The sequence below is a fragment of the Acartia tonsa genome, chromosome 5, assembly GCF_053477335.1.
Source record: "Acartia tonsa isolate MP-2025a chromosome 5, ASM5347733v1, whole genome shotgun sequence".
NCBI classification, from domain to species: domain Eukaryota; kingdom Metazoa; phylum Arthropoda; class Copepoda; order Calanoida; family Acartiidae; genus Acartia; species Acartia tonsa.
In genome coordinates, this window is record NC_137264.1 from 40,549,347 (window position 1) to 40,568,675 (window position 19,329).

General features: G+C 33.4%; 1 protein-coding gene across 1 annotated transcript in view; it reads right to left on the reverse strand.

Moving 5' to 3' along the window:
- tweek (transmembrane protein KIAA1109 homolog tweek) overlaps window positions 1-19,329 on the reverse strand; it is an 83,454-nt gene that overhangs the window by 42,463 nt on the left and 21,662 nt on the right. The window contains exons 28-59 of the mRNA XM_080161679.1: window positions 19,044-19,091; window positions 18,691-18,792; window positions 18,014-18,105; window positions 17,512-17,554; window positions 16,829-16,979; window positions 16,025-16,137; window positions 15,616-15,744; window positions 15,214-15,313; window positions 14,788-14,870; window positions 14,263-14,377; window positions 13,653-13,764; window positions 13,385-13,427; window positions 13,082-13,177; window positions 12,104-12,244; window positions 11,711-11,788; window positions 11,315-11,427; window positions 10,882-11,001; window positions 10,237-10,416; window positions 9,799-9,898; window positions 9,436-9,503; window positions 8,509-8,737; window positions 8,090-8,187; window positions 4,802-4,883; window positions 4,494-4,595; window positions 3,991-4,079; window positions 3,472-3,540; window positions 2,944-3,128; window positions 2,257-2,392; window positions 1,686-1,753; window positions 1,164-1,277; window positions 932-1,015; window positions 204-281 (exon numbers count right to left, since the gene is read on the reverse strand). Coding sequence (XP_080017805.1) covers window positions 204-281; window positions 932-1,015; window positions 1,164-1,277; window positions 1,686-1,753; window positions 2,257-2,392; window positions 2,944-3,128; window positions 3,472-3,540; window positions 3,991-4,079; window positions 4,494-4,595; window positions 4,802-4,883; window positions 8,090-8,187; window positions 8,509-8,737; window positions 9,436-9,503; window positions 9,799-9,898; window positions 10,237-10,416; window positions 10,882-11,001; window positions 11,315-11,427; window positions 11,711-11,788; window positions 12,104-12,244; window positions 13,082-13,177; window positions 13,385-13,427; window positions 13,653-13,764; window positions 14,263-14,377; window positions 14,788-14,870; window positions 15,214-15,313; window positions 15,616-15,744; window positions 16,025-16,137; window positions 16,829-16,979; window positions 17,512-17,554; window positions 18,014-18,105; window positions 18,691-18,792; window positions 19,044-19,091 — 3,361 coding nt within the window. The remainder of the gene's footprint in view (window positions 1-203; window positions 282-931; window positions 1,016-1,163; window positions 1,278-1,685; window positions 1,754-2,256; window positions 2,393-2,943; window positions 3,129-3,471; window positions 3,541-3,990; window positions 4,080-4,493; window positions 4,596-4,801; window positions 4,884-8,089; window positions 8,188-8,508; window positions 8,738-9,435; window positions 9,504-9,798; window positions 9,899-10,236; window positions 10,417-10,881; window positions 11,002-11,314; window positions 11,428-11,710; window positions 11,789-12,103; window positions 12,245-13,081; window positions 13,178-13,384; window positions 13,428-13,652; window positions 13,765-14,262; window positions 14,378-14,787; window positions 14,871-15,213; window positions 15,314-15,615; window positions 15,745-16,024; window positions 16,138-16,828; window positions 16,980-17,511; window positions 17,555-18,013; window positions 18,106-18,690; window positions 18,793-19,043; window positions 19,092-19,329) is intronic.

Genomic DNA, 19,329 nt, shown 5'->3' on the forward strand with positions numbered 1-19,329 from the left:
CTTATTAAACACGAAGTATAAAATACAAAGGTTTTTTTTGGTTTTAATTGTAGAGTTAACGATTTATAACCTAACTAATTATGATGTAACACTTTAAAACATTTTTTAAAGTAAAATATCTTTCAAAGTAAAGACACTACTAGTCATTATAAAGAGCTTTTTACAATTATCAATCACAAAATAAATTAATGAATATTATTTTCCTGTTGTAACAGTTTCAATTTCTTCTTCAACTATAATCTTATCAGCAGCAACCTCGCCAGCACCTTCTTTCTCATAATCTTTAAAAGTGACACTTTTCGGTTTTAAACCGTTATATTAACTGGCAGGGTAATTTCTTTTTTGGTATTTAACTTTTTCCTGACAGGTACTAGATGCTTGGGAACGCATATGAATGGTGACCTATTAAAGACAACCAACCCATCCTGATTAAACAATTTTTGAATGATTGGAAGTTGCATCCGTTTGTGACAATGCATTCCCCTATTACATAGACAACAGATCTATAGTACATATGTACATACTGATAACTACCTCAGCCCTTTTTGTCTGCTAGCAAATTGTTTTCTGCTAATTTGCTGTGTTAATATTCCCGACACTATTGGTTGATCTTCAAAGAATAATTGAGAGTCCTTGGGATGCAGACATACAGTTATTTAACCCCTTCCTCCTCTAGAGTTTTACTCTAATATATGGACATAGTCAGTGAAATAGTTCTAACATCTTCATTTATAGCCTGGTTTGGATAAGGGCCCGGGCCCCGAACCCGCCACCATCAAATTGTGAACAAGTTTTATTTAGGTCTAAAAATGACAATCTTTCTTACATTCAAAATGAAAAAAACTTCAAGTACCTAAAACTTGGTATTATTTATACATATAATATATATTTCATTGTTTAAAAGCAGATAAAACTAAGTCGAACAGTGTTCCTTTTAATTCTTTGTCTTTATTGCTCGATTTCTTTGATATTCCAATAGTAACTCCTTCCAGGCCAAATTCACACATGTTAAATCCTAGATTTTTTTTCTCATAAAAAATCAGCTAAAATGAACCTGTTTAAAATTTACAATAGGTTTGAGTAAGAGCACGATCTCTTTTTTTAGAAAGAAAAAACCATCATTTCTTTATATAAAAATATATATTAGCCGTTTTGATGAAAACCTAGTGGATGGAAATCATCTGCTCCTGTTTGCGGCTGTTTCGTATCCATGCCGCCGCTAACAGTACTGGTCTCCATAGCACTCATAGCCGGCACGTTCACATAGTCAAAGAATACCTGGATTAAAAAGTTGCAATCTTTATGCGTCTTGTGGCGCGGGTATTTTATAATTAGGGTCCTGTCTGTACGTCTAAATAATCTGCCAATAAAAAACTATTAGCACCTATTGATGCATAAATCTAGTGAAAATATTACTTTTACAAAAGATAAAAAGTTTGTTGATTCCAGATACAATATGACATTTCTTTAATGGACCTCTTGATCCGCATGGAATTTTAACAATCAAATCAAAGATATGACTAAAGTCTTTTTACAGTTTCTTTCTGCAGAAAAAGAGAACAATACCAACAATTTGCAAACACTCGACAGTTTTCTATACATAGTGCTTATCTTAAAGGTAATTAATGCATTTTTGCTGCTCTACTTTTGGTCAATTCATTTCTTGGTAAAATATTGCAAGGATTCCTTTGATTTATGATCAGGTATAGCAGTGATAGCGGCTTCTTTTAACAACGAGCTGTCATTCTTCAGTCTGGGCAATGGATATAATAGTAATGGAAAAATAATATTCTAAATGTTTAATAATAATGTTACAATAAGTTAATCCTTAATAAGATTTTTTGTGCACTATATTCATTATAACGTAAGTATATACATTATTTCACCAATATTAATAATCTTTTTGCATTGCATATACCTTAAGATTTCTTAGAAAATTATTACAGTTTCATTATAACAGTTTACTGTTCTTTTTCATTACAATTACCTTTTTATTGTGGCGCTACTTCCTTACAATTCAGCGTGTTAAAACAATTAAGGGGCCTATCATCTAAGGGCTCCGTAATGAAAGAGAGAGAAAAAATAGCCTAAACCATCCAGACTTTAAAAAGACATCTCGGGACCTATGTGGAGCTTTCCTAAAAATGGGAAACCCTGTTCATTAGTTAGGTATCAAAAACTTAAGCTACAGACAATAATAAACTTTACCGCTTCATATGGTGGGACAATTTTAGGCATGTTATTATATCTAGTTTCCTGCGCAGTTGAGTGTGTATTTTACTAATGGATCCAATGAGAATAGTTTCTTCTAGCTGAGTTTCTGAAGACTCAAAAGCAATGTTGCCTGTTGGTAACTGTGCTATTCTTTTCATCTTTGGTTTACGTTTCTTTCCTATACAATTTGAACAATTAATCTTGGTTGAACATAAAAAAAAGGTTTAAAATGCATTTAAAACAAGGAAAAAGTAAATTTATAAGTAGCAATGTTATAAAAAGATAACATTAATATCGCTTTATGCTAAAAACAATAGTTTGATCAGGGTTCGGCAGCCGTGAGCCGTGATACATTTTAAAAAATTGGAAAAGAGGGATTGCCTTATTTGTGTCTTATATGGACTTTCTGTTGATTTTTAAATTGCAAACGGTTGATTTTCCTGAGGCTTTCAGTCGGCTGACGCGCGGCTGCCGAGCCCTGGTTTGAATTTAACAAATAATTTAGTTTCAGTTATTTCTGACAAACAACGACTTGCTACTTAATAATGAAAAACCAGCTTTATATATTTTCTATAATAGTTACCTAGATACTTAATTTCTTGTAACCACAAAACGGCATTAACTTTATTTAATGTGCGACTCGGCTTCGGTTATGGACTTATAAGTTGATCTTTTTGCTTGGAGACTTAATAAGGCTACAGATGATGTCGATAACAGAATGTAACTTACCCAGAGGTATCTTATCATTATGCGACAGCACTTTGACCATCTTCTTGGACTGTGACGTCTTGTGGAACTTGAACCCTATGTCCTTGATGCCCAGGGCCAACAAGGACACGCAGGTGATGTCCCTCACCTTGTCCAGGGCAGAGAAGGTACAACTTTCCTCAATAACACAGGCCTGCAGTGGCATACTTGCATTACTTATCTGTTTTAGTTTTTCAAAACTAGCCTAAAACCATCTCAATTAACTTGCTACTTTAAAGATTAGGATACTCATAGTCAGGGATACATGGATAGGGTAATAATATTCCGCCCCGCTTTGATGATTAGTCATTGAAGTAAGAAGGGGAAATAGGTGATTAAAACAGTCATTTTAATCTCCCTGCCTAGAAAAAAGAACAAAGTAACTAGATACGCATAATGATTTACATTTGTTTTAGTTACAGTCCTGCCAATTTATAACACTACTATCGGCTTCGCCTCTAGTATTTTTAAACAAATAATTAGAAAATTGAATGCAAATATTCCTGAAGCATAAGAACATTAATTTTTGGCATCATCATAGAACCCTGGATGGATGAGGCTATGCTCTTCTCAAAAGTTCTGCAGACAATGTTCATACAATCATCTATTCTTATGTAAAAGTAACAGGATGTGTGTCTGTCTGTCTGTGTGTGTGTACCAAAGAATCTCGCTAACAGCTGAAACTATGTGGTTCTCCGTTACAGTGAAGATTCCCAAAAGTCTTGGGAAGGTTTATATTTATTTTGGTGGAAAGTGCAAACCTCCCAAGAAAAATCGCCCAAAATATTACCCCAACCCCATTTTTTTCAAAATTAAATCTAAATCTAAAGGTTAGTCTCAACTTCCCCCCCCCCCCCCTTTCTTTCAAGTGTTCCTAGATGCCTCAAGGAGGAGTATTAAAGAATGATTTAAACTTCCCAAAAGATGTATTTCTATAAATTTTAGAGGCGATAACAAACACGCACACACACACACACACACCACATAGAAATTTCTGATATTTAATAAAGTTTTATTGTATTAACATCCCTAGATACAGATTGGTAAGGAATATTTCCACTGCCACGCTGCAAAGTTTCTTTGGTTCGAATATCACTTGTTGTTGTAATAACTTTGTCCTAACATAAAATTACTAAAAATATTAATGCCTAGCTTCGCGAACTAACTATCTATAATACAGAGTAGGGATTGGAGACCCCAAACCCCCTCATTAAAAAAAAATCCCATCCCAAAATTTATTACTTTTAAAATCTAAAATACAAAAAAAATTGCTTGATCAAACCCAATTTATTACCTCTTTTTTGCAGAGCCCCTAGAGGCTAGGGGTCTAAACCGCTATTTATTTTTAAAAATAATAATAACATTAGAAACGATTCTTTACTTCTTAAAATTTAAATTTTCATTTAATTTAATTCCTTTAATGAAATATCTTGATTTGTGCATTTTAGACTTAAGCACAATGTTTAATAAAAAGACACTAAACCTTTTATATCCTTTAATAAGCGCAGATACTTAACAAAAAACTTTATTACCTGAAGGTCTAAAGATTTTTCTTTCTTGAGAGTATTATTTTCCTCAACACGCTCCAAGCTGGTGGCATGGAGATGGTTGATTACGGTCAGAGGATGTAATACCTAGGTAACATATTTTATAAAAACATATAGAATAGCTGCGAAACTGATTGCATAGGTATAACACATCTGCTTTTTGTCCGATTAAATCATGTTTCAATTCTGAGACTAAGAATATGATAAATCCATTCTAATAAAATATTCCTCCAAAATGGGAAGTTATGTTTAACAGTAGATAGTTTATTTAATAAGTATAATATGTAGTTTACCTCAAATGTAGGTGTAAGTGAGTCAACACACTGCTGTAATCCTTCAAGCATTATGGGGGAGGCTACTATGTCCACCGAGTCTCTGTGGTAACAAGGTAATATGATAATATAATCAGAGAGAGAGGGGACAATGGGCTGTTTATTACACTAGTCCTCAAAGTTTAATAGGTAATTTTCTTATTTGTTAGCTTAACAACTTTGGGGACTTTTACTGAATGCCTATTAGTTGAGTGTTCAACGTTTCAAACACTAATTTTAATCGACAGAAGAGGTAATTTTGTGTGTCATCATTGGGGATGTACATCAACTTATCTATTATCCCTTTAATATAATATGGCTATAAGAAATATTTAATCAATGAATTTTGAGGAGAGTGGGTAGAGAGGAGGTCAATTTTTCAATGCAATATCCTATCACTGCTATTTCTCAATAGTAACTTAAAATAATTTTTTTTCTCGTATTCATTCGAATCCGGTGGATAGGAACCGGTTCTCACCCATACGAAAAAAACTATGTCTAGCATCGTATTATATCCAGTTTTCTACAAATATAGAAATGTACAATCACAAAATTAAAACTAGTTTTTGTAGCCGGTTCCTTCGGCACCACGGGGCTAAAAAAACTAGTTTTAATCTTATAATTGTACATCACAGTGGGATCCAGTGGGACATCCAAAAAATTTAAAATTGACTTTTATCTATCCTAGTTATTAATAATGGCTGTAAGTAGACAGCTAGAAAAGAAATTTTTAAAAAATATTCATTTTTGGCGGATTTATGCCATTTTTAAAAAAGGTAGTGAAAAATTTCTTTTCAGTTTTGATGATTTTCCAGATTTTTTACACAATTTTTTCAAAGCAACAAAAAATACATTTATGTTCATCTAATGAAAATAATTTTTGATTGAGGTACTTTTCAGATACCTGTACCAATGACTAATTAAAGAAAAATTTAAAAAAAAATATTTTTTTGGTGGTGTAAATTGACATTTTGTGAGAAAATTTCACCAAAAACATTAAGATTTTTAACCCCAAAAAATCAGTTTTCTCCATTTTACCCAAAAACGGCCAGGATGCCCCGGGTTTTGCAATAATAATATTAATATGCAACATGTATTGTGTTTAAAGCAGTTTTCATAACCTGGGGCCTCCCGGCCGTTTTTGAGTAATTGAGCATTTTACATTGCATGGTTTGAACAATTTCGTTCTTGTTAATTTGAAAGGGGGGGGGGGGGGGGAAAATGTGGTGACTCGTCCCAAGACATACCAGCAATTTTATTTTGGGTGCTACTCGCTTAGTTTTAGAGATAATTGGGTGAAATCTTTTGGGCTGGGTCACTAATTACCCGAACTAGTGGTATCTTTCAAAAAAAACGGCGGCGGGTCCGCCGCTCCCGCCGTTCGCCGCCATTTTCCGCCGCCGCCGCCAAAATTTTTTTATTGCATTTCTCGCCGAATTAGGCAATTTGGAATCATTTGAGACCATGTTATTTTTTTCAAAAAATTTTCCCCTTATAACCAACCCTGCGGGGGGACTTTTTTTTCAAATTCTCGTTTATTAAGGTTTATCTTAAATTCAGTGCTTCTCCTGTGCTTTTAAAAATATTGAAACAAAATCTTTTGAGGTAGATCAGCAAAAAAACATTTGAATAAAAAATGGCGGCGCCATCCACCGCCATTTCCGCCGCCCACAGGACGGCTTGTAAGGGGAAAAATTTTTGAAAAAAATAATATGGTCTCAAATGATTCCAAATTGCCTAATTCGGCGAGAAATGCAATAAAAAATTTTGGCGGCGACGGCGGAAAATGGCGGTGGACGGCGGGAGCGGCGGTACCGCCGCTATTTTTTATTCAAATATGTTTTACTGATCTACCTCAAAAGGTTTTGTCTCAATATCTTTAAAAGCTTAGGAGAGGCACTGAATTTAAGATATACCTTGATAAACGAGAATTTGAAAAAAATGACTAAGTCCCCCCGCAGGGTTGGTTATAAGGGGAAAAATTTTTGAAAAAAATAACATGGTCTCAAATGATTCCAAATTGCCTAATTCGGCGAGAAATGCAATAAAAAAATTTTTTTGGCGGCGGCGGAAAATGGCGGCGAACGGCGGGAGCGGCGGACCCGCCGCCGTTTTTTTTGAAAGATACCACTAGTTGGGGTAATTAGTGACCCAGCCCAAAAGATTTCACCCAATTATCTCTAAAACTAAGGGAGTAGCACCCAAAATAAAATTGCTGGTATGTCGTGGCACGAGTCACCACATTTCCCCCCCCCCCCTTTTCCCTCGTTAGAGGGGGAAGGAGTCATTTTAGAGCCCAAAGTCATCTCTGCAATGTTTTCTAACTTTTTGAGGCGGAACTTTCTTTACTTAAGCATTATTTGCCTCCGGCCAACCGTTTCGCCGTTATTTGCCGCCGTAGGTGTGATTTTTAACGGTTTTTGCCGTTCTCGCGGTTTTAATGGACATTTAAGGGAACAAGGAGTCCTTAAAAAAAGATGACTTATAAATACTTTTATTTTAGCAATTAAATTTGCTAAATTTCACGTGTTTTGAAAAAACTGTATTTCTAACTGGTTTTGGTTCAGCAGAAATTCAAATTCGGGGATTAATTATAATATTGCAAAAACATTATATATGCGTCTGAGAGAGAGAGAGAAATATACCTTTGAGAGAGAATATAATATAAGCAATTATGTTTATATTCTTATACAAACTTTAAATGAAGATAGCTAGACTTAGAATAAAGGTATTAACACAAAATCAAAAGTGTTTTGAAAATTATGTTATTGTTGTTTATATCTGTAAAAAAACATTAGAAAACATGCCTTATTAGTGTCCTATTTTACTTATACTGGACCTACCTAAAAATACCGGGACTCGAACTGGGTGCACCTGACGCTATATTCATGTTCACAAACATTGTTTGCATTGAAGAAATATTTACATAGACGTTTATTTTGTTAAAATATTCCTATCCTAACTAAAGTTATGAAGGTTTATAGATTTTTTAAAAATAGGGTAGCTTCGCTCCTCCAAAACCGCCAGACGTACTTACCAAATGCACATTAGAAGTTAACATGAGCAAAATTTATGTTATTTTTGAGTTAAAGCAAAAGAAATTACATCATTTCGTCAAATACAAGCTTTTTTATTGATGTTTACTTTTGTCTACCCTTAATGTCCCGTTTTTTGGCAAAAGATCCCACTGTGTACATTCTATATCCGCGGAAAGCCGTTTATAATACGATACGAGAAATAACTATTATTATATTTTCAATAAACCCTTGCCTGAATTGCACAAGTATAGTAGTCTTGCTTGTATTTGTGTTATTGATTGATTGTAGTAGAGTGTCTTTATCACTTGGTGAGTCAGAATCTGTATCTCCCTGAAGACAGATAGATAGATATGGTATTTATATTATTGATTGATTGCAGGCGAGTGTCTTTATCACTTGGTGAGTCAGAATCTGTATCTCCCTGAAGACAGATAGATAGATATATTATTTATATTATTGATTGATTGTAGTAGAGTGTCGTTATCACTTGATGAGTCAGAATCTGTATCTCCCTGAAAATAGATAGAAAGATAGGTATACCTAGTATTTTTAGATTCAGGGATCTAATGAATGATATTATTGTGACTAATGATTTGTAACTAGATCAATTGATGAGGGAAAACCAAAAAACATAAAAAATGTTGAACCAACCTGACTTAGTATATCTTCGCCCCATGTAAACTGTTGTGGGTGTGTGGGGGTGGGTATGGGATTATTAAACTCCTCTCCCTCTTTGTCCAACATCTTAATACAGCTGAATCCTTCAAGCATCAGCTCGAATCCCGGCAGGTTTTCTGCCAACAGCGTGTCGGTGAATTCGAGCATCGGCTTCTGGCGAATTTCTTCTTTGGCTTGAAATTTTTGTTCAATATGGATACATCTACAATTATAAGGATGATTAGGAACAAAATGGAAAAAACTATTCTAATGAATTTTCTCAAACGTCCTTGATGTCAAATATGAAAAATAGGTAAAATCGAGGATGATATTTTTTTTCATTGGTGTCACTTTCTGTAAAAAAAATATCTTAATATAAAAGCGGATAGAATCATCTTAAGGTACAGAAAGACATCCTATTGTTTTATAATGACTATAAAGACTAAAGAGCATTGGAAGTTTTGACACATTTGCGTAAACAGTGAATAAAGGCTTTATCTTTGGACTGAGAGGATAGAAAAATAAATACATTCTTATATGATAATAGGCCTCCAGGTGGTCTCTGGACAGGTAAAATTAAGAGTTAAAATATTTTTTTAAAGAGATATAGGTCAACTTATAGAAAAATAGGCATCTTATATCTTCAAATATGTAAATAACAATTAAAAAGATGCATATTTTGTTTTATAAGTTGACCTCTAAATCTTAAAAAAAGTTTTTTTTAATTTTTACCTGTCCAGTGACCACTTGGAGGCCTGCAGCTCCTAAACCTGGAGGCATTTTCAAAAAAAATTAAAACTTAGGAAAATTTATCACATAAGAATGAGTTTATCTTTAATAACCTATCCTCTCAGTCCATAGATAAAGCAAATATTCACTGTTTACGCAAATGTGTCAAAACTTCACCCCCCACCCTCTTACCTTATTTGTGTTAAATGTGTGAGATAACTTGACATCAAGATTGGAAACTCTGTTATTTGTTTATTACCCTGAAAATATTGTGGTGAATAAACACTTTAGTTGGATAGTTGTTTAAATGTAATAGGTATCTTCAGGGACAATGATATGAATTGATTTATATCCCCAATAATGATAAACTGTATTAACCCCTCTGTAGATAAAAATTGTTGGTTTTGACACCAATAGAAAAGAATTTACCAATCAAAATTTTACACAAGTACTAAAAGTTTTTGAGCCAACGAATAAGTGATCGAGGTTATAAATGTTTATGTAGTCCAATGTCCCCTTCCTCCCTGTATATACAGATAGATAAATAATATTAACCTGTAAATGTAGGTTGACAAGACCAAAATCTTCATGGTACCCTGTGTCCAAGGTTTCTTGTTCTGACATTGCCGACATGAATGAGGAAGTCGACACTGACCTAAACAATCGTGTTAAGTAGCAAAGTTACACTATCTTAATCAGAATATTACAATATAATCATAGGCGAAGCAAATCTTTAGTTGACTGAAATGGTAGTTTAACCCTTAAAAACGCCAAAATCGTGAATTAAAATACAAATGTTCAGTGGTCATAAATGTATGGAATACTTAACATTTGTTTTTTTAATGTTTTAATAATTCTAGTTATGTAGCATAAATGACAGACCGACGGGCTAAGTATTAAGTTTTTATAAGGACAGCCGGACAGTAAATTAATGAAAAGCTTCGCTACTAAAAAACATACTTATCGTCAAACTACAAAGAAATATATTCATACCTTGAAATAGTTTCGGTGGAGCCGGCATATCTGGCCAAGTTGCTAATAGAATCTTTGGAGGTGGCAGAAGCTGCTAGCTGCTCATCAGCCGCCACGAGCTGTTCTGGATCCGGAGAGGCTAGGGGTGTACATTGAACTCTGCTTGTACAGTGAGGCGAGGCTGAGGCTCGACTTGATGGCCTAGAAATAACAGGTTTAAGGTGTTTTTTTCTGTTAAGTACCTTCAACTACTAAAACCTTTCCTCCTTCCCTCCCTATATGTGCAATTAAAAAAAAATACGGTCATGGGGTCTTTTTTATTATAATTACTATATATCTATTTTACTTAAAATACTCCATTTTATGTTTCGTTATACTAACTATTATCTAATTTATTTTATTCAAAACAAATTATTGTAATTAGTAATTTAATCTAAAGTCCTTTCAAATAGTGGATTAAAACTTTCTTATGTGGGCGATCTTAAGGGATAAGACAAACCAATCAATCAAGATTTTATAAAAGTAAAAGATTTGAAACCACAAATGGGAGATAGTGTTTTATAAAACTTTGGTAATTTACAGTCCAATGTCCATTCTCTCATAGAGAGAGGCTATAGATAATACCTATTCCCTTGTTAAATGTTATACTAAATTGAATGATAATACCTGTCATAATCAATGTTAACATTAGGATGTTCTCCAACTACGGAAGCTGCTCTATTCATGGGAGCCCTGTGCTGCAGAGATCTGCCAGGTTGCTCATTCTCAGCAAAACTCTTCCTTTTTCTAACAAAATGTTAATGCAACAAATAAATGATTTTATAATTTTCAATATAGCATTGTCTACATATTTGTAATTAAAGAAACACATATTTTTTTTAAATTTTGCTGTAATGGTACTGGCTATAGTGTTATCATTAGGAGATTTACCGAAAAGGGCCTTTTGATTGCAGAAACTCTTCACCATTCCCCCCCCCCCCACACACCCCCTCTTCCTCCCCAACATATTTATAACATAAATTGGGGCAGCGGGGGGGGGGGATTCAGAGCTCATTTAGAGGGAAAGCACCCATTTCTGTTTAAATATTAAAAATCCTACCTGAGAGATAAGGTAGAGGAACCATGTGGAGTAGATGGGATACTTTTCCTGCCAGTCAGCCTGGAACCTCCGGCTCGTGGAGTTCTATCCATCGTGGATCCTCCTGGCTTCATCTGAAAATAAAAACCAATTTGTTTTGGTACAATAACAACAGTGGTGACAATATAAATCCGTTATGGATGCCAAATTGTGGATCAAAATCCGAATCTGAATCCAAGAAAAAGGTAGATTTTAATCCGAATACAAGTAAAGCTCCTCGGAATGCAGGGATTTTAAGGGATAAGACAATTGCGATATATTGATGACTTGGTGTCCATCTCTAATGATAAACAAAATTTTTGGTTCAAAATGCGACATTTTATCTTTCTTGACAAGTTTTCTATTTGTTTATTTTACCTGTTGACAGGGTTTCAATTTGACAGGTTGGTGACAGGTAGTTGGCCAACTCTCAGGTAAACTATATCCATCATAATCCTAAATGAAAACAAGATTAATTTTCAAGAAAAAATTATTCATTAAAATAAGGAATAGTTTCTTGTAAAGACAAAAAAATTAAATCAGATGAAAAATTACAAATGACGCTAAATTTTAAAAGGCAAAAAACTTTGAAACTATTTTAAAAATAAGATATAAAACTGTCAACGACAAGAAAATAGTAAAATAAGTTAATCGTACACTAAGTTTACAACGCTCTCCGATTTAAAAGTTATTAAAGGGAGAAAAATTACTAAATACTTTTTCCTTGTAAGATATTCAATTTGTCATACAGTTAAAGTTCATTAATTATACCTGTGGGTTACCAGAAGGGCGTCTGGCAGGATACAACAATCCAGTTTTATGATGGAGAATACTCTGCCCAAATCCTGGACTGTTATACCTATCATCTCGTACACATGCCAGAGCTACATTGTGTCGTGTTCGAAGCTCGTCCTAAAAATTGCCAATTCATATTAATTGTAATCATTAATAATAATAAAATATAAAAAGAATATATGAATTAAAAGATATCAGTCGCCTATACAAGAAATCAAAATTTAGAAAATGCCAGATTTGGATTTAAGAAATAATGTTAAAATAACTTTATTTATTTATTTGATTGCTTTAATTCCAATCACATCAAAAGGCCCAGTGAAGCAAGGCGCGGCAGCCAAAGGTAGATTCAGCCGCACGGATTCCTAAACCTAACTGACAGCCGCGCGGCTTACTCAGACACCAAGTAAGTCTCATTCACCACCCTAAGCATCATATAAGAATGATTTTATCCCTAATAACCTATCCTCTCAGTCCAAAGACAAAGCCTATAATCACTGTTTACGCAAAAGTGTCAGAACTCCCCCCCCCCCCTTGTAATCATTAAAAATAATAAAATATAAAAAGAATATATATGAATTAAAAGATATCAGTAGCCTATACAAGAAATCAAAATTAGAAATGTCAGATTTCGATTTAAGAAATAATGATAAAATAACATTATTTATTTATTTGATTGCTTTAATTCCAATCACACCAAAAGGCCCAGTAAAGCAAGGCGCGGCAGCCAAAGGTAGATTCAGCCGCACGGATTCCTAAACCTAACTGACAGCCGCGCGGCTTACTCAGACACCAAGTAAGCCTCATTCACCACCCTAAGCATCACAAGTTTCAGCTTTCCAAAGCTACGGCCACCCTCATTGAGTGGTTTTTTATTAGCTGAAGCCGCTGTGATACTCGTTCAAACAGCTTAGAAAAACTTATATCAGTTACTTTTTAAAAGACTTAAGAACTTACTCTATTTGGTTTGAAGAAAGTCTTTCCATTTTGATTAGAACCAAAGAAATTAGCACCACCAACACACGCGCATTTTCCTTGTACTGCAGCTTTATCCTGGTAAAAAAAAATATTAACATTAGCAAGAGATAATTTATCTGAAGAGTATATATTTTGCCTCAAAAATGTAACTACTAAATATCATAAAATCATAACATTAGTAAGTAAAAAAAATATAAAGTATATAAATAATAAAAAAGAACAAAGTTATTTATAATCTTAAAATAACTTATTTGTAAACAAACCTATGATAATTTTATTTACCTGTACAACTGGCCATGGCCACAGGAACCACAGCTTTTTGGTCCTGAAAATAAAGTTTTAATTGTGTGATATGTCCTAAGAGTTGTAATTGATTTGAAATGTGTTCTTGTAATAAATGCCACTAATTAAAATCATATTTGTGATAATCAGATTTTACTCTTAAATTGATTTTTCATGCTCTTTTAATATTTCTTTGTGTATAACCTTTAAAATATTCACTTCTATGTATGTTTATTACTGTCATAGCCTTAGCAAAATAAAAGCCTACTTTTTATCATGTCTTTGAAGGTAGCAGTGTTGATTAATTTGAAACTTTGTATTTCTGAGAAGATGAGTGGCCAGCGCGGCCTCCAGGTACACAGGTCCAATTTTGATGGAGCCTTAAAATACATACATTGATAATTACATTAATGATATAATAATAAATCGCAACTACTCAATAACTAAACTCTAAAGCCTATACGTTAGTTATCAGTCCATTATCGTTGATGAACCATTACTGTTAAAATAAAATATATTTGAGCAGCTTATACTAACAACGAAATTTAATCGGGAAAAGTCACGAAACCTATACTTAATTTCAGCTGTTGTTGCTGCCTCCCAAAATTTATTTTGGATTTATTTCGATTGTTGACTAGGTATAACTTATTCCTGGCATTTAATTATCATCTCATCTTTTTTACTCCAGTAGGTACAAACTATATCTTCAAAATATCCAACAAAACCTTTCAGTAGAGTGTTAATTCTTTTTTAACAATACCTGCCAAAACATCCTTTTTTTTTAATGAAGAATGCATTTTTTTTTAGAAATAAAAATATCTTGTTGTTGGTGCGCTACTTTTCTACAAATTGTCCTTATGAAAATGAGTAAATGTAACCTGCTTCCACCCAAATATCCGGATGGTGAGATTGACTAGAATCTGTTCTGTTGGATTTCATATTTGAGCAAACATATTGGTGTAGTTGTACATTATTTACTATAGCCGTCACACCCTAGATAGAAAGATACTCAAATAAATATCAGATAGTTAGCTATATGATTTTTTAACAAAATGAACAGGAAAAAACTTAGTGATCCCTTTAAAGATAGAAAGCTTAAATTCAAATAAAGCCTTTTAAGAACAGGTATGCGGAAGATTTAAGTTGAAATTAACACAAAATTTGTATTTTGTTGTCAAAAAGTTGTCTAGGAGTAAGTTGAAATGATTTTTGACGTTCCAGAGCCTTTGGTGTTCATAAGTGGATAAAAGTGTTAACGAATATTTGAACTGTCGTAGATAAGATTTTAATATTCAAATAGAAATTTCTAGTACATGTTTATAGAAACCTATCTAAGATGTTTCTAATTGTACTATGCATTTTCTTTAATGTCAACTCCAAGTAGACCACTTCGTCTATAATACCTGATGAGTTTCTTGACCATGAAGATTACAGGTTGACAGCCTCAGAGGACAAAATTGTAGCCGCAGGGCTGCACTTTTCTCAACTGAAAGAAAATATCATTAATTTTAATTTTATTTATAAAAACTAGGTTAAAATTGTAATGTAAGTTGTCTTTTCAGGTGAAATGTTATAGTTTATAAAATATTACTATTACCTATTTTAATATCTACAAGGTCAACTGAACCTCTAAACATCATATGATATACTTGACCTCAGATATTAGAGGTCATACTTAGACCTTTCATAGTCAAATGTTACTATTATCTACACTAATATCTACAAGGTCAACTGAAGCTTTAAACAACATTTTCTTGACCTCATATATTAGAGGTCATAATTTATTAGGTCTTTCAGCTCAATTGTTATTAATAAAATGTTACTATTACCTATATTAATATCTACAAGGTCAACTGAAGCTCTAAACATCATATATTTGACTTCAGTATCTGTAGGACATAACATGTCCTCATAAGATTCCTCACATTCCTACAAAAAAATGCGACAAAGTTTTGTTTGTTAAATTTGCTTGAAAATTTGGACCTGTCGCCTTAGAGTTTGCAATTGTAGAGATATTACTTGACATATCATGTACAAATGTCTATAAACCCTTCAGTTCAGTATAAGTGTTTTTTTTGTTTGTCCGTTAAGATTGAACTAATTGAGTTCTCCATTTCAGAACGGTTTATTTTAAAATTTAGCCTTGGCATGGTGTTAAGATACTCTCCCTCCTCTGATAAAGAGCAAAAAGATGCTAGTAGCGCAGCAACTAATTCTTAAATGAAGCTTACCTTCTGTTTTCTATTATGCTGACAAATTTTGTAAGGTCTAGGGTGCTTCATAACATTTTCTTTGTCCAGTGTCAGGTAAAGAAGAGTTTCTAGGGACATCACTATGTTGTACAGTTGTGGGATGGTTACCTGAAACAACAAGGCTAGGTTTGGTATATAGGGTTTTAGATAAACCTGCAGGCTTAGGACACCCGCTGGGAATTTCTAAAAAAAATATTCCTCCCCCTGAATTCTTTGTTTCAAATAAGGGGGATGAAACAACCAAACATATACCTATAATATTTGGCTCCATAGTAAAAAAAAATAGATTTTGACAGGCTAACTTCTTTAGTTGCAATTTTCTTGCCACCAGTTTAAAACTAAAGGAAATTTGTTGTGAAAAAAATCTCGGAAAAAAATGACAACTAACCTTTCCACAAAGGTTACCACAAGATAGTTCCATGAGCCAAGCATACTCTATAGTATCCCCTCCCAGGGGTCTGTCTAGCTCAGAAAACATCGCGTGCCCACGAAATTGTAAACCTTTAATAATGATAATATAAAAATAAGACAACATCTTTAGGTAGCGAAGCACAAAAAATGATATGAAATATCAAAAGGGTATAGTCCCTTTCGTGGCAACGCCTCTTAAGGGGAGATTAGTCGTATTTTCACAGCTTTTGATAGGTTATTTAAGGTTAGGTTAGGTGATTGCACCGCAGGATGAATGCCCCCCACAGGGGCTAGAAATGGGGGAAAAGCTACTGTGAAAATACGACGAGTCGCCCCTTAAGAGGCGTTGCCACGAAAGGGACAATACCCTGATCTTTAACAACAAAAATCAGTACTCAATCTAAAATAAGAATCGAATAAAATTTTATCCAATAGCGCTACGGACTGTCAGACGGACACAAACTTTTAGAAAATGTATGTAATCAGAGAATGAATCAAAGAAAATCTCTGAGAATAAATAGATTAGGTAGTTTTTTATTTGAATCATTTTTAGTCAAAATACTTCTCTTTCAATAAATAAAAGTTGGCACTCAAAGTAATTATATTTGAGTGGGACTATCGTCTTACAGTCATGAAATTGAAAATAGCTCCACATGATTTGCTCTAACTTGTGTAAACAAAATATTATGATTGACTTTTGAATTATAATTCTATCTAGTTTACTGTAAAATAATTGACTTTTCTTTTTCCTCTAAAATAAATTGTAAATACCAAAGCCTACCTGTGAGTACAAGGAAACCTTCCCTGAGGTTGCCAGCTTGAGTCTTGTCATCTCCCTCTTCAGGTATGGAATGTTGACGGCCAATATTCTTCACGTGGGTTGGCTGACTCACTTTTGGAGAGGGCTCGTCCTTGTCAATCAAATCTGATATCTAGAAGGGAAAATAACTTATATTTTGTCTATTTCACAACATCAGTATGTAAATGTTTGTTAGGGATGGCAATCTGGATCAGAATCCGGAATCCGCCCAATTTTTGGCCAATTTTGGAATCCGAATCCGGAATCCGTTTTTTAATAGCGGATTCCGGATTCTTAATTGGTAGGCTAAAATTAGCGTCTTGAGTTTTTTCTTTCAACTGCCTCTTTTTGAAGGCAAAGATTATTATCATTACATATAAAATCTTTTAAAATCTGGTTCGATTATCGAAAGTGAATTATAGAGAACACCAAGAACATTAATTTTTAGGACATATGTAGCACTTAATTTTTTAAATTTAAAAAAAATCCTTTTAAAATACTGCTAGAATCCGGAATCCGCCAAAAATAAGAATCCGGAATCAGCAAGGAATCCGCCATTTTTTTTACGGATTCTTTAAGAATCCGGAATCCGAATCCGGCCCAAAAATGTGACGGATTGCCATCACTAGTTTGTTTATATTTTATGAAAAAAATAGGAATGTTACCTTTAAGAGTACAGGTGATAGAACAAGCTGTAATCTTGTTTCCCTAAAAAAAGATAACCACATTTTAAATATGAAGCCTGGAAAATTACGTAAATCAGCTGGGGATCATTTATACTTAAAGCATCTATATAATATTTGTAGGTGAAGGTCAATCATTTTCAGACTTCAGCCTGGCCAGAAGCCTCCTGAAGACACTTGGTGAAGAGACTAAACAATATCTTCAGCTCAATCGAGTTAATTTTAGTCATTGCACTTTTGATAACGATTATATAATTGCTTCCTAATCTAAGTTGTACCTTTCTGCCACGGGAAACGTCTTGCGAAGTTTTAAATTGATAAAAAGGTTATAAATGTTAAAATCTCCTGCAGTCTCCATGTATTCAAATCAGCGTCGTGTCTTAACTAACCAGTCATTAATAATCTTTGAGCAGCTAACGTCTACCAGGCATCTCCAAAGCATTGGATAAAATTGTAAAGAATAGAATACTACACATTCTTTTACCTGAAAGATTTGTCCATTTCAAAGACAAGCTTTTCAGCACAGAGCAAAGGAACAGGTGGCTCCGAAGCGGCACAATATTTTACTAGATTGGCCTGCAAATAAATTAAATGTGGTTTATTTTCTATCATGCTTCGCGCTATAAATAATCAAATAAGGTATTCAACTTAAAAAGGAAAATTTCTAATAAATATATTTAAAGAGTTTGGAATTTTAACCAATGGACAACTACGCTCAAAGTACCTTAATACGTAGATGCTTCAATAGAAAAAATTTAAACATATGAATTGGAAGGAAGACTTATTTATCGTCCATAGTCCTTTATAGCCAGCACTTTACTATTCTAATGTATGTAAGATTCTCAAATTAGAGCTTAATCACAATGTTTAAGAAAGTCTAGAATTAACATAAATATTGTTTAAAATGCAATCGTTTTTTCAAGGGTTTATCCTCTCAAAATAATAAACTGTAAATCATGAACAGTAATATCAAGAGAAATATTCAGGGGTTTATATTCTCTAGAGTCAAAATAATAACCGGTAAATCATGAACAGTAATATCAAGAGTAAGATTCAGGGGTCTATATTCTCTAGAGTTAAAATAATAACCCGTAAATCATGAACAGTAATATCAAGTGTAAAATTCGGGGGTCTATATTATCTTAGAGTTAAAATAATAACCTGTAAATCATGAACAGTAATATCAAGAGTAAGATTCAGGGGTCTATATTCTCTAGAGTCAAATGGTCGGACTTTGGTATTCTCCTCTTTCTTCTCGGGAACCTTTAAGATAACATAACAAAATAGATAGAAAACAACAGTAAACTATAGTACAATTATAACATATTGAATACGAGAAAGCCACTGCAGAAGTAATTTAAGAGTTAATAATGAGCAGATAGTATAATGTAGACTTTAAGAGTCCATAAAACGTCCATAGTGACTGTACAATCATTGAAAGACAGACAGAAAATTGAAGTGAAGTACGGATATGCCTAAATTGTGCACACCTAACTTGAATAGAAAATACTTACTTGGTCTGTCATGGGAGTTATTTCTTGGTTTTCTCCAAACAAGTTTTCCTAAATAAAATAATTGTTTATCAATAAGGGTAAACAGTGTAAAAATGACTTCAGAGGCAAGCTATTATTAAACTTGAAACTTGATCTATTAAGGTAATATATATCTGTAAATAATGGAATGAATTATAGTCACACAGTTAATGTTATTGTCGCTTATTTCACCAACAGATCTATAGTATACATGTATATATAGTAGGTAGATAACTAAATCCCTCCCTTTTTTAATGACCTTTTTTGT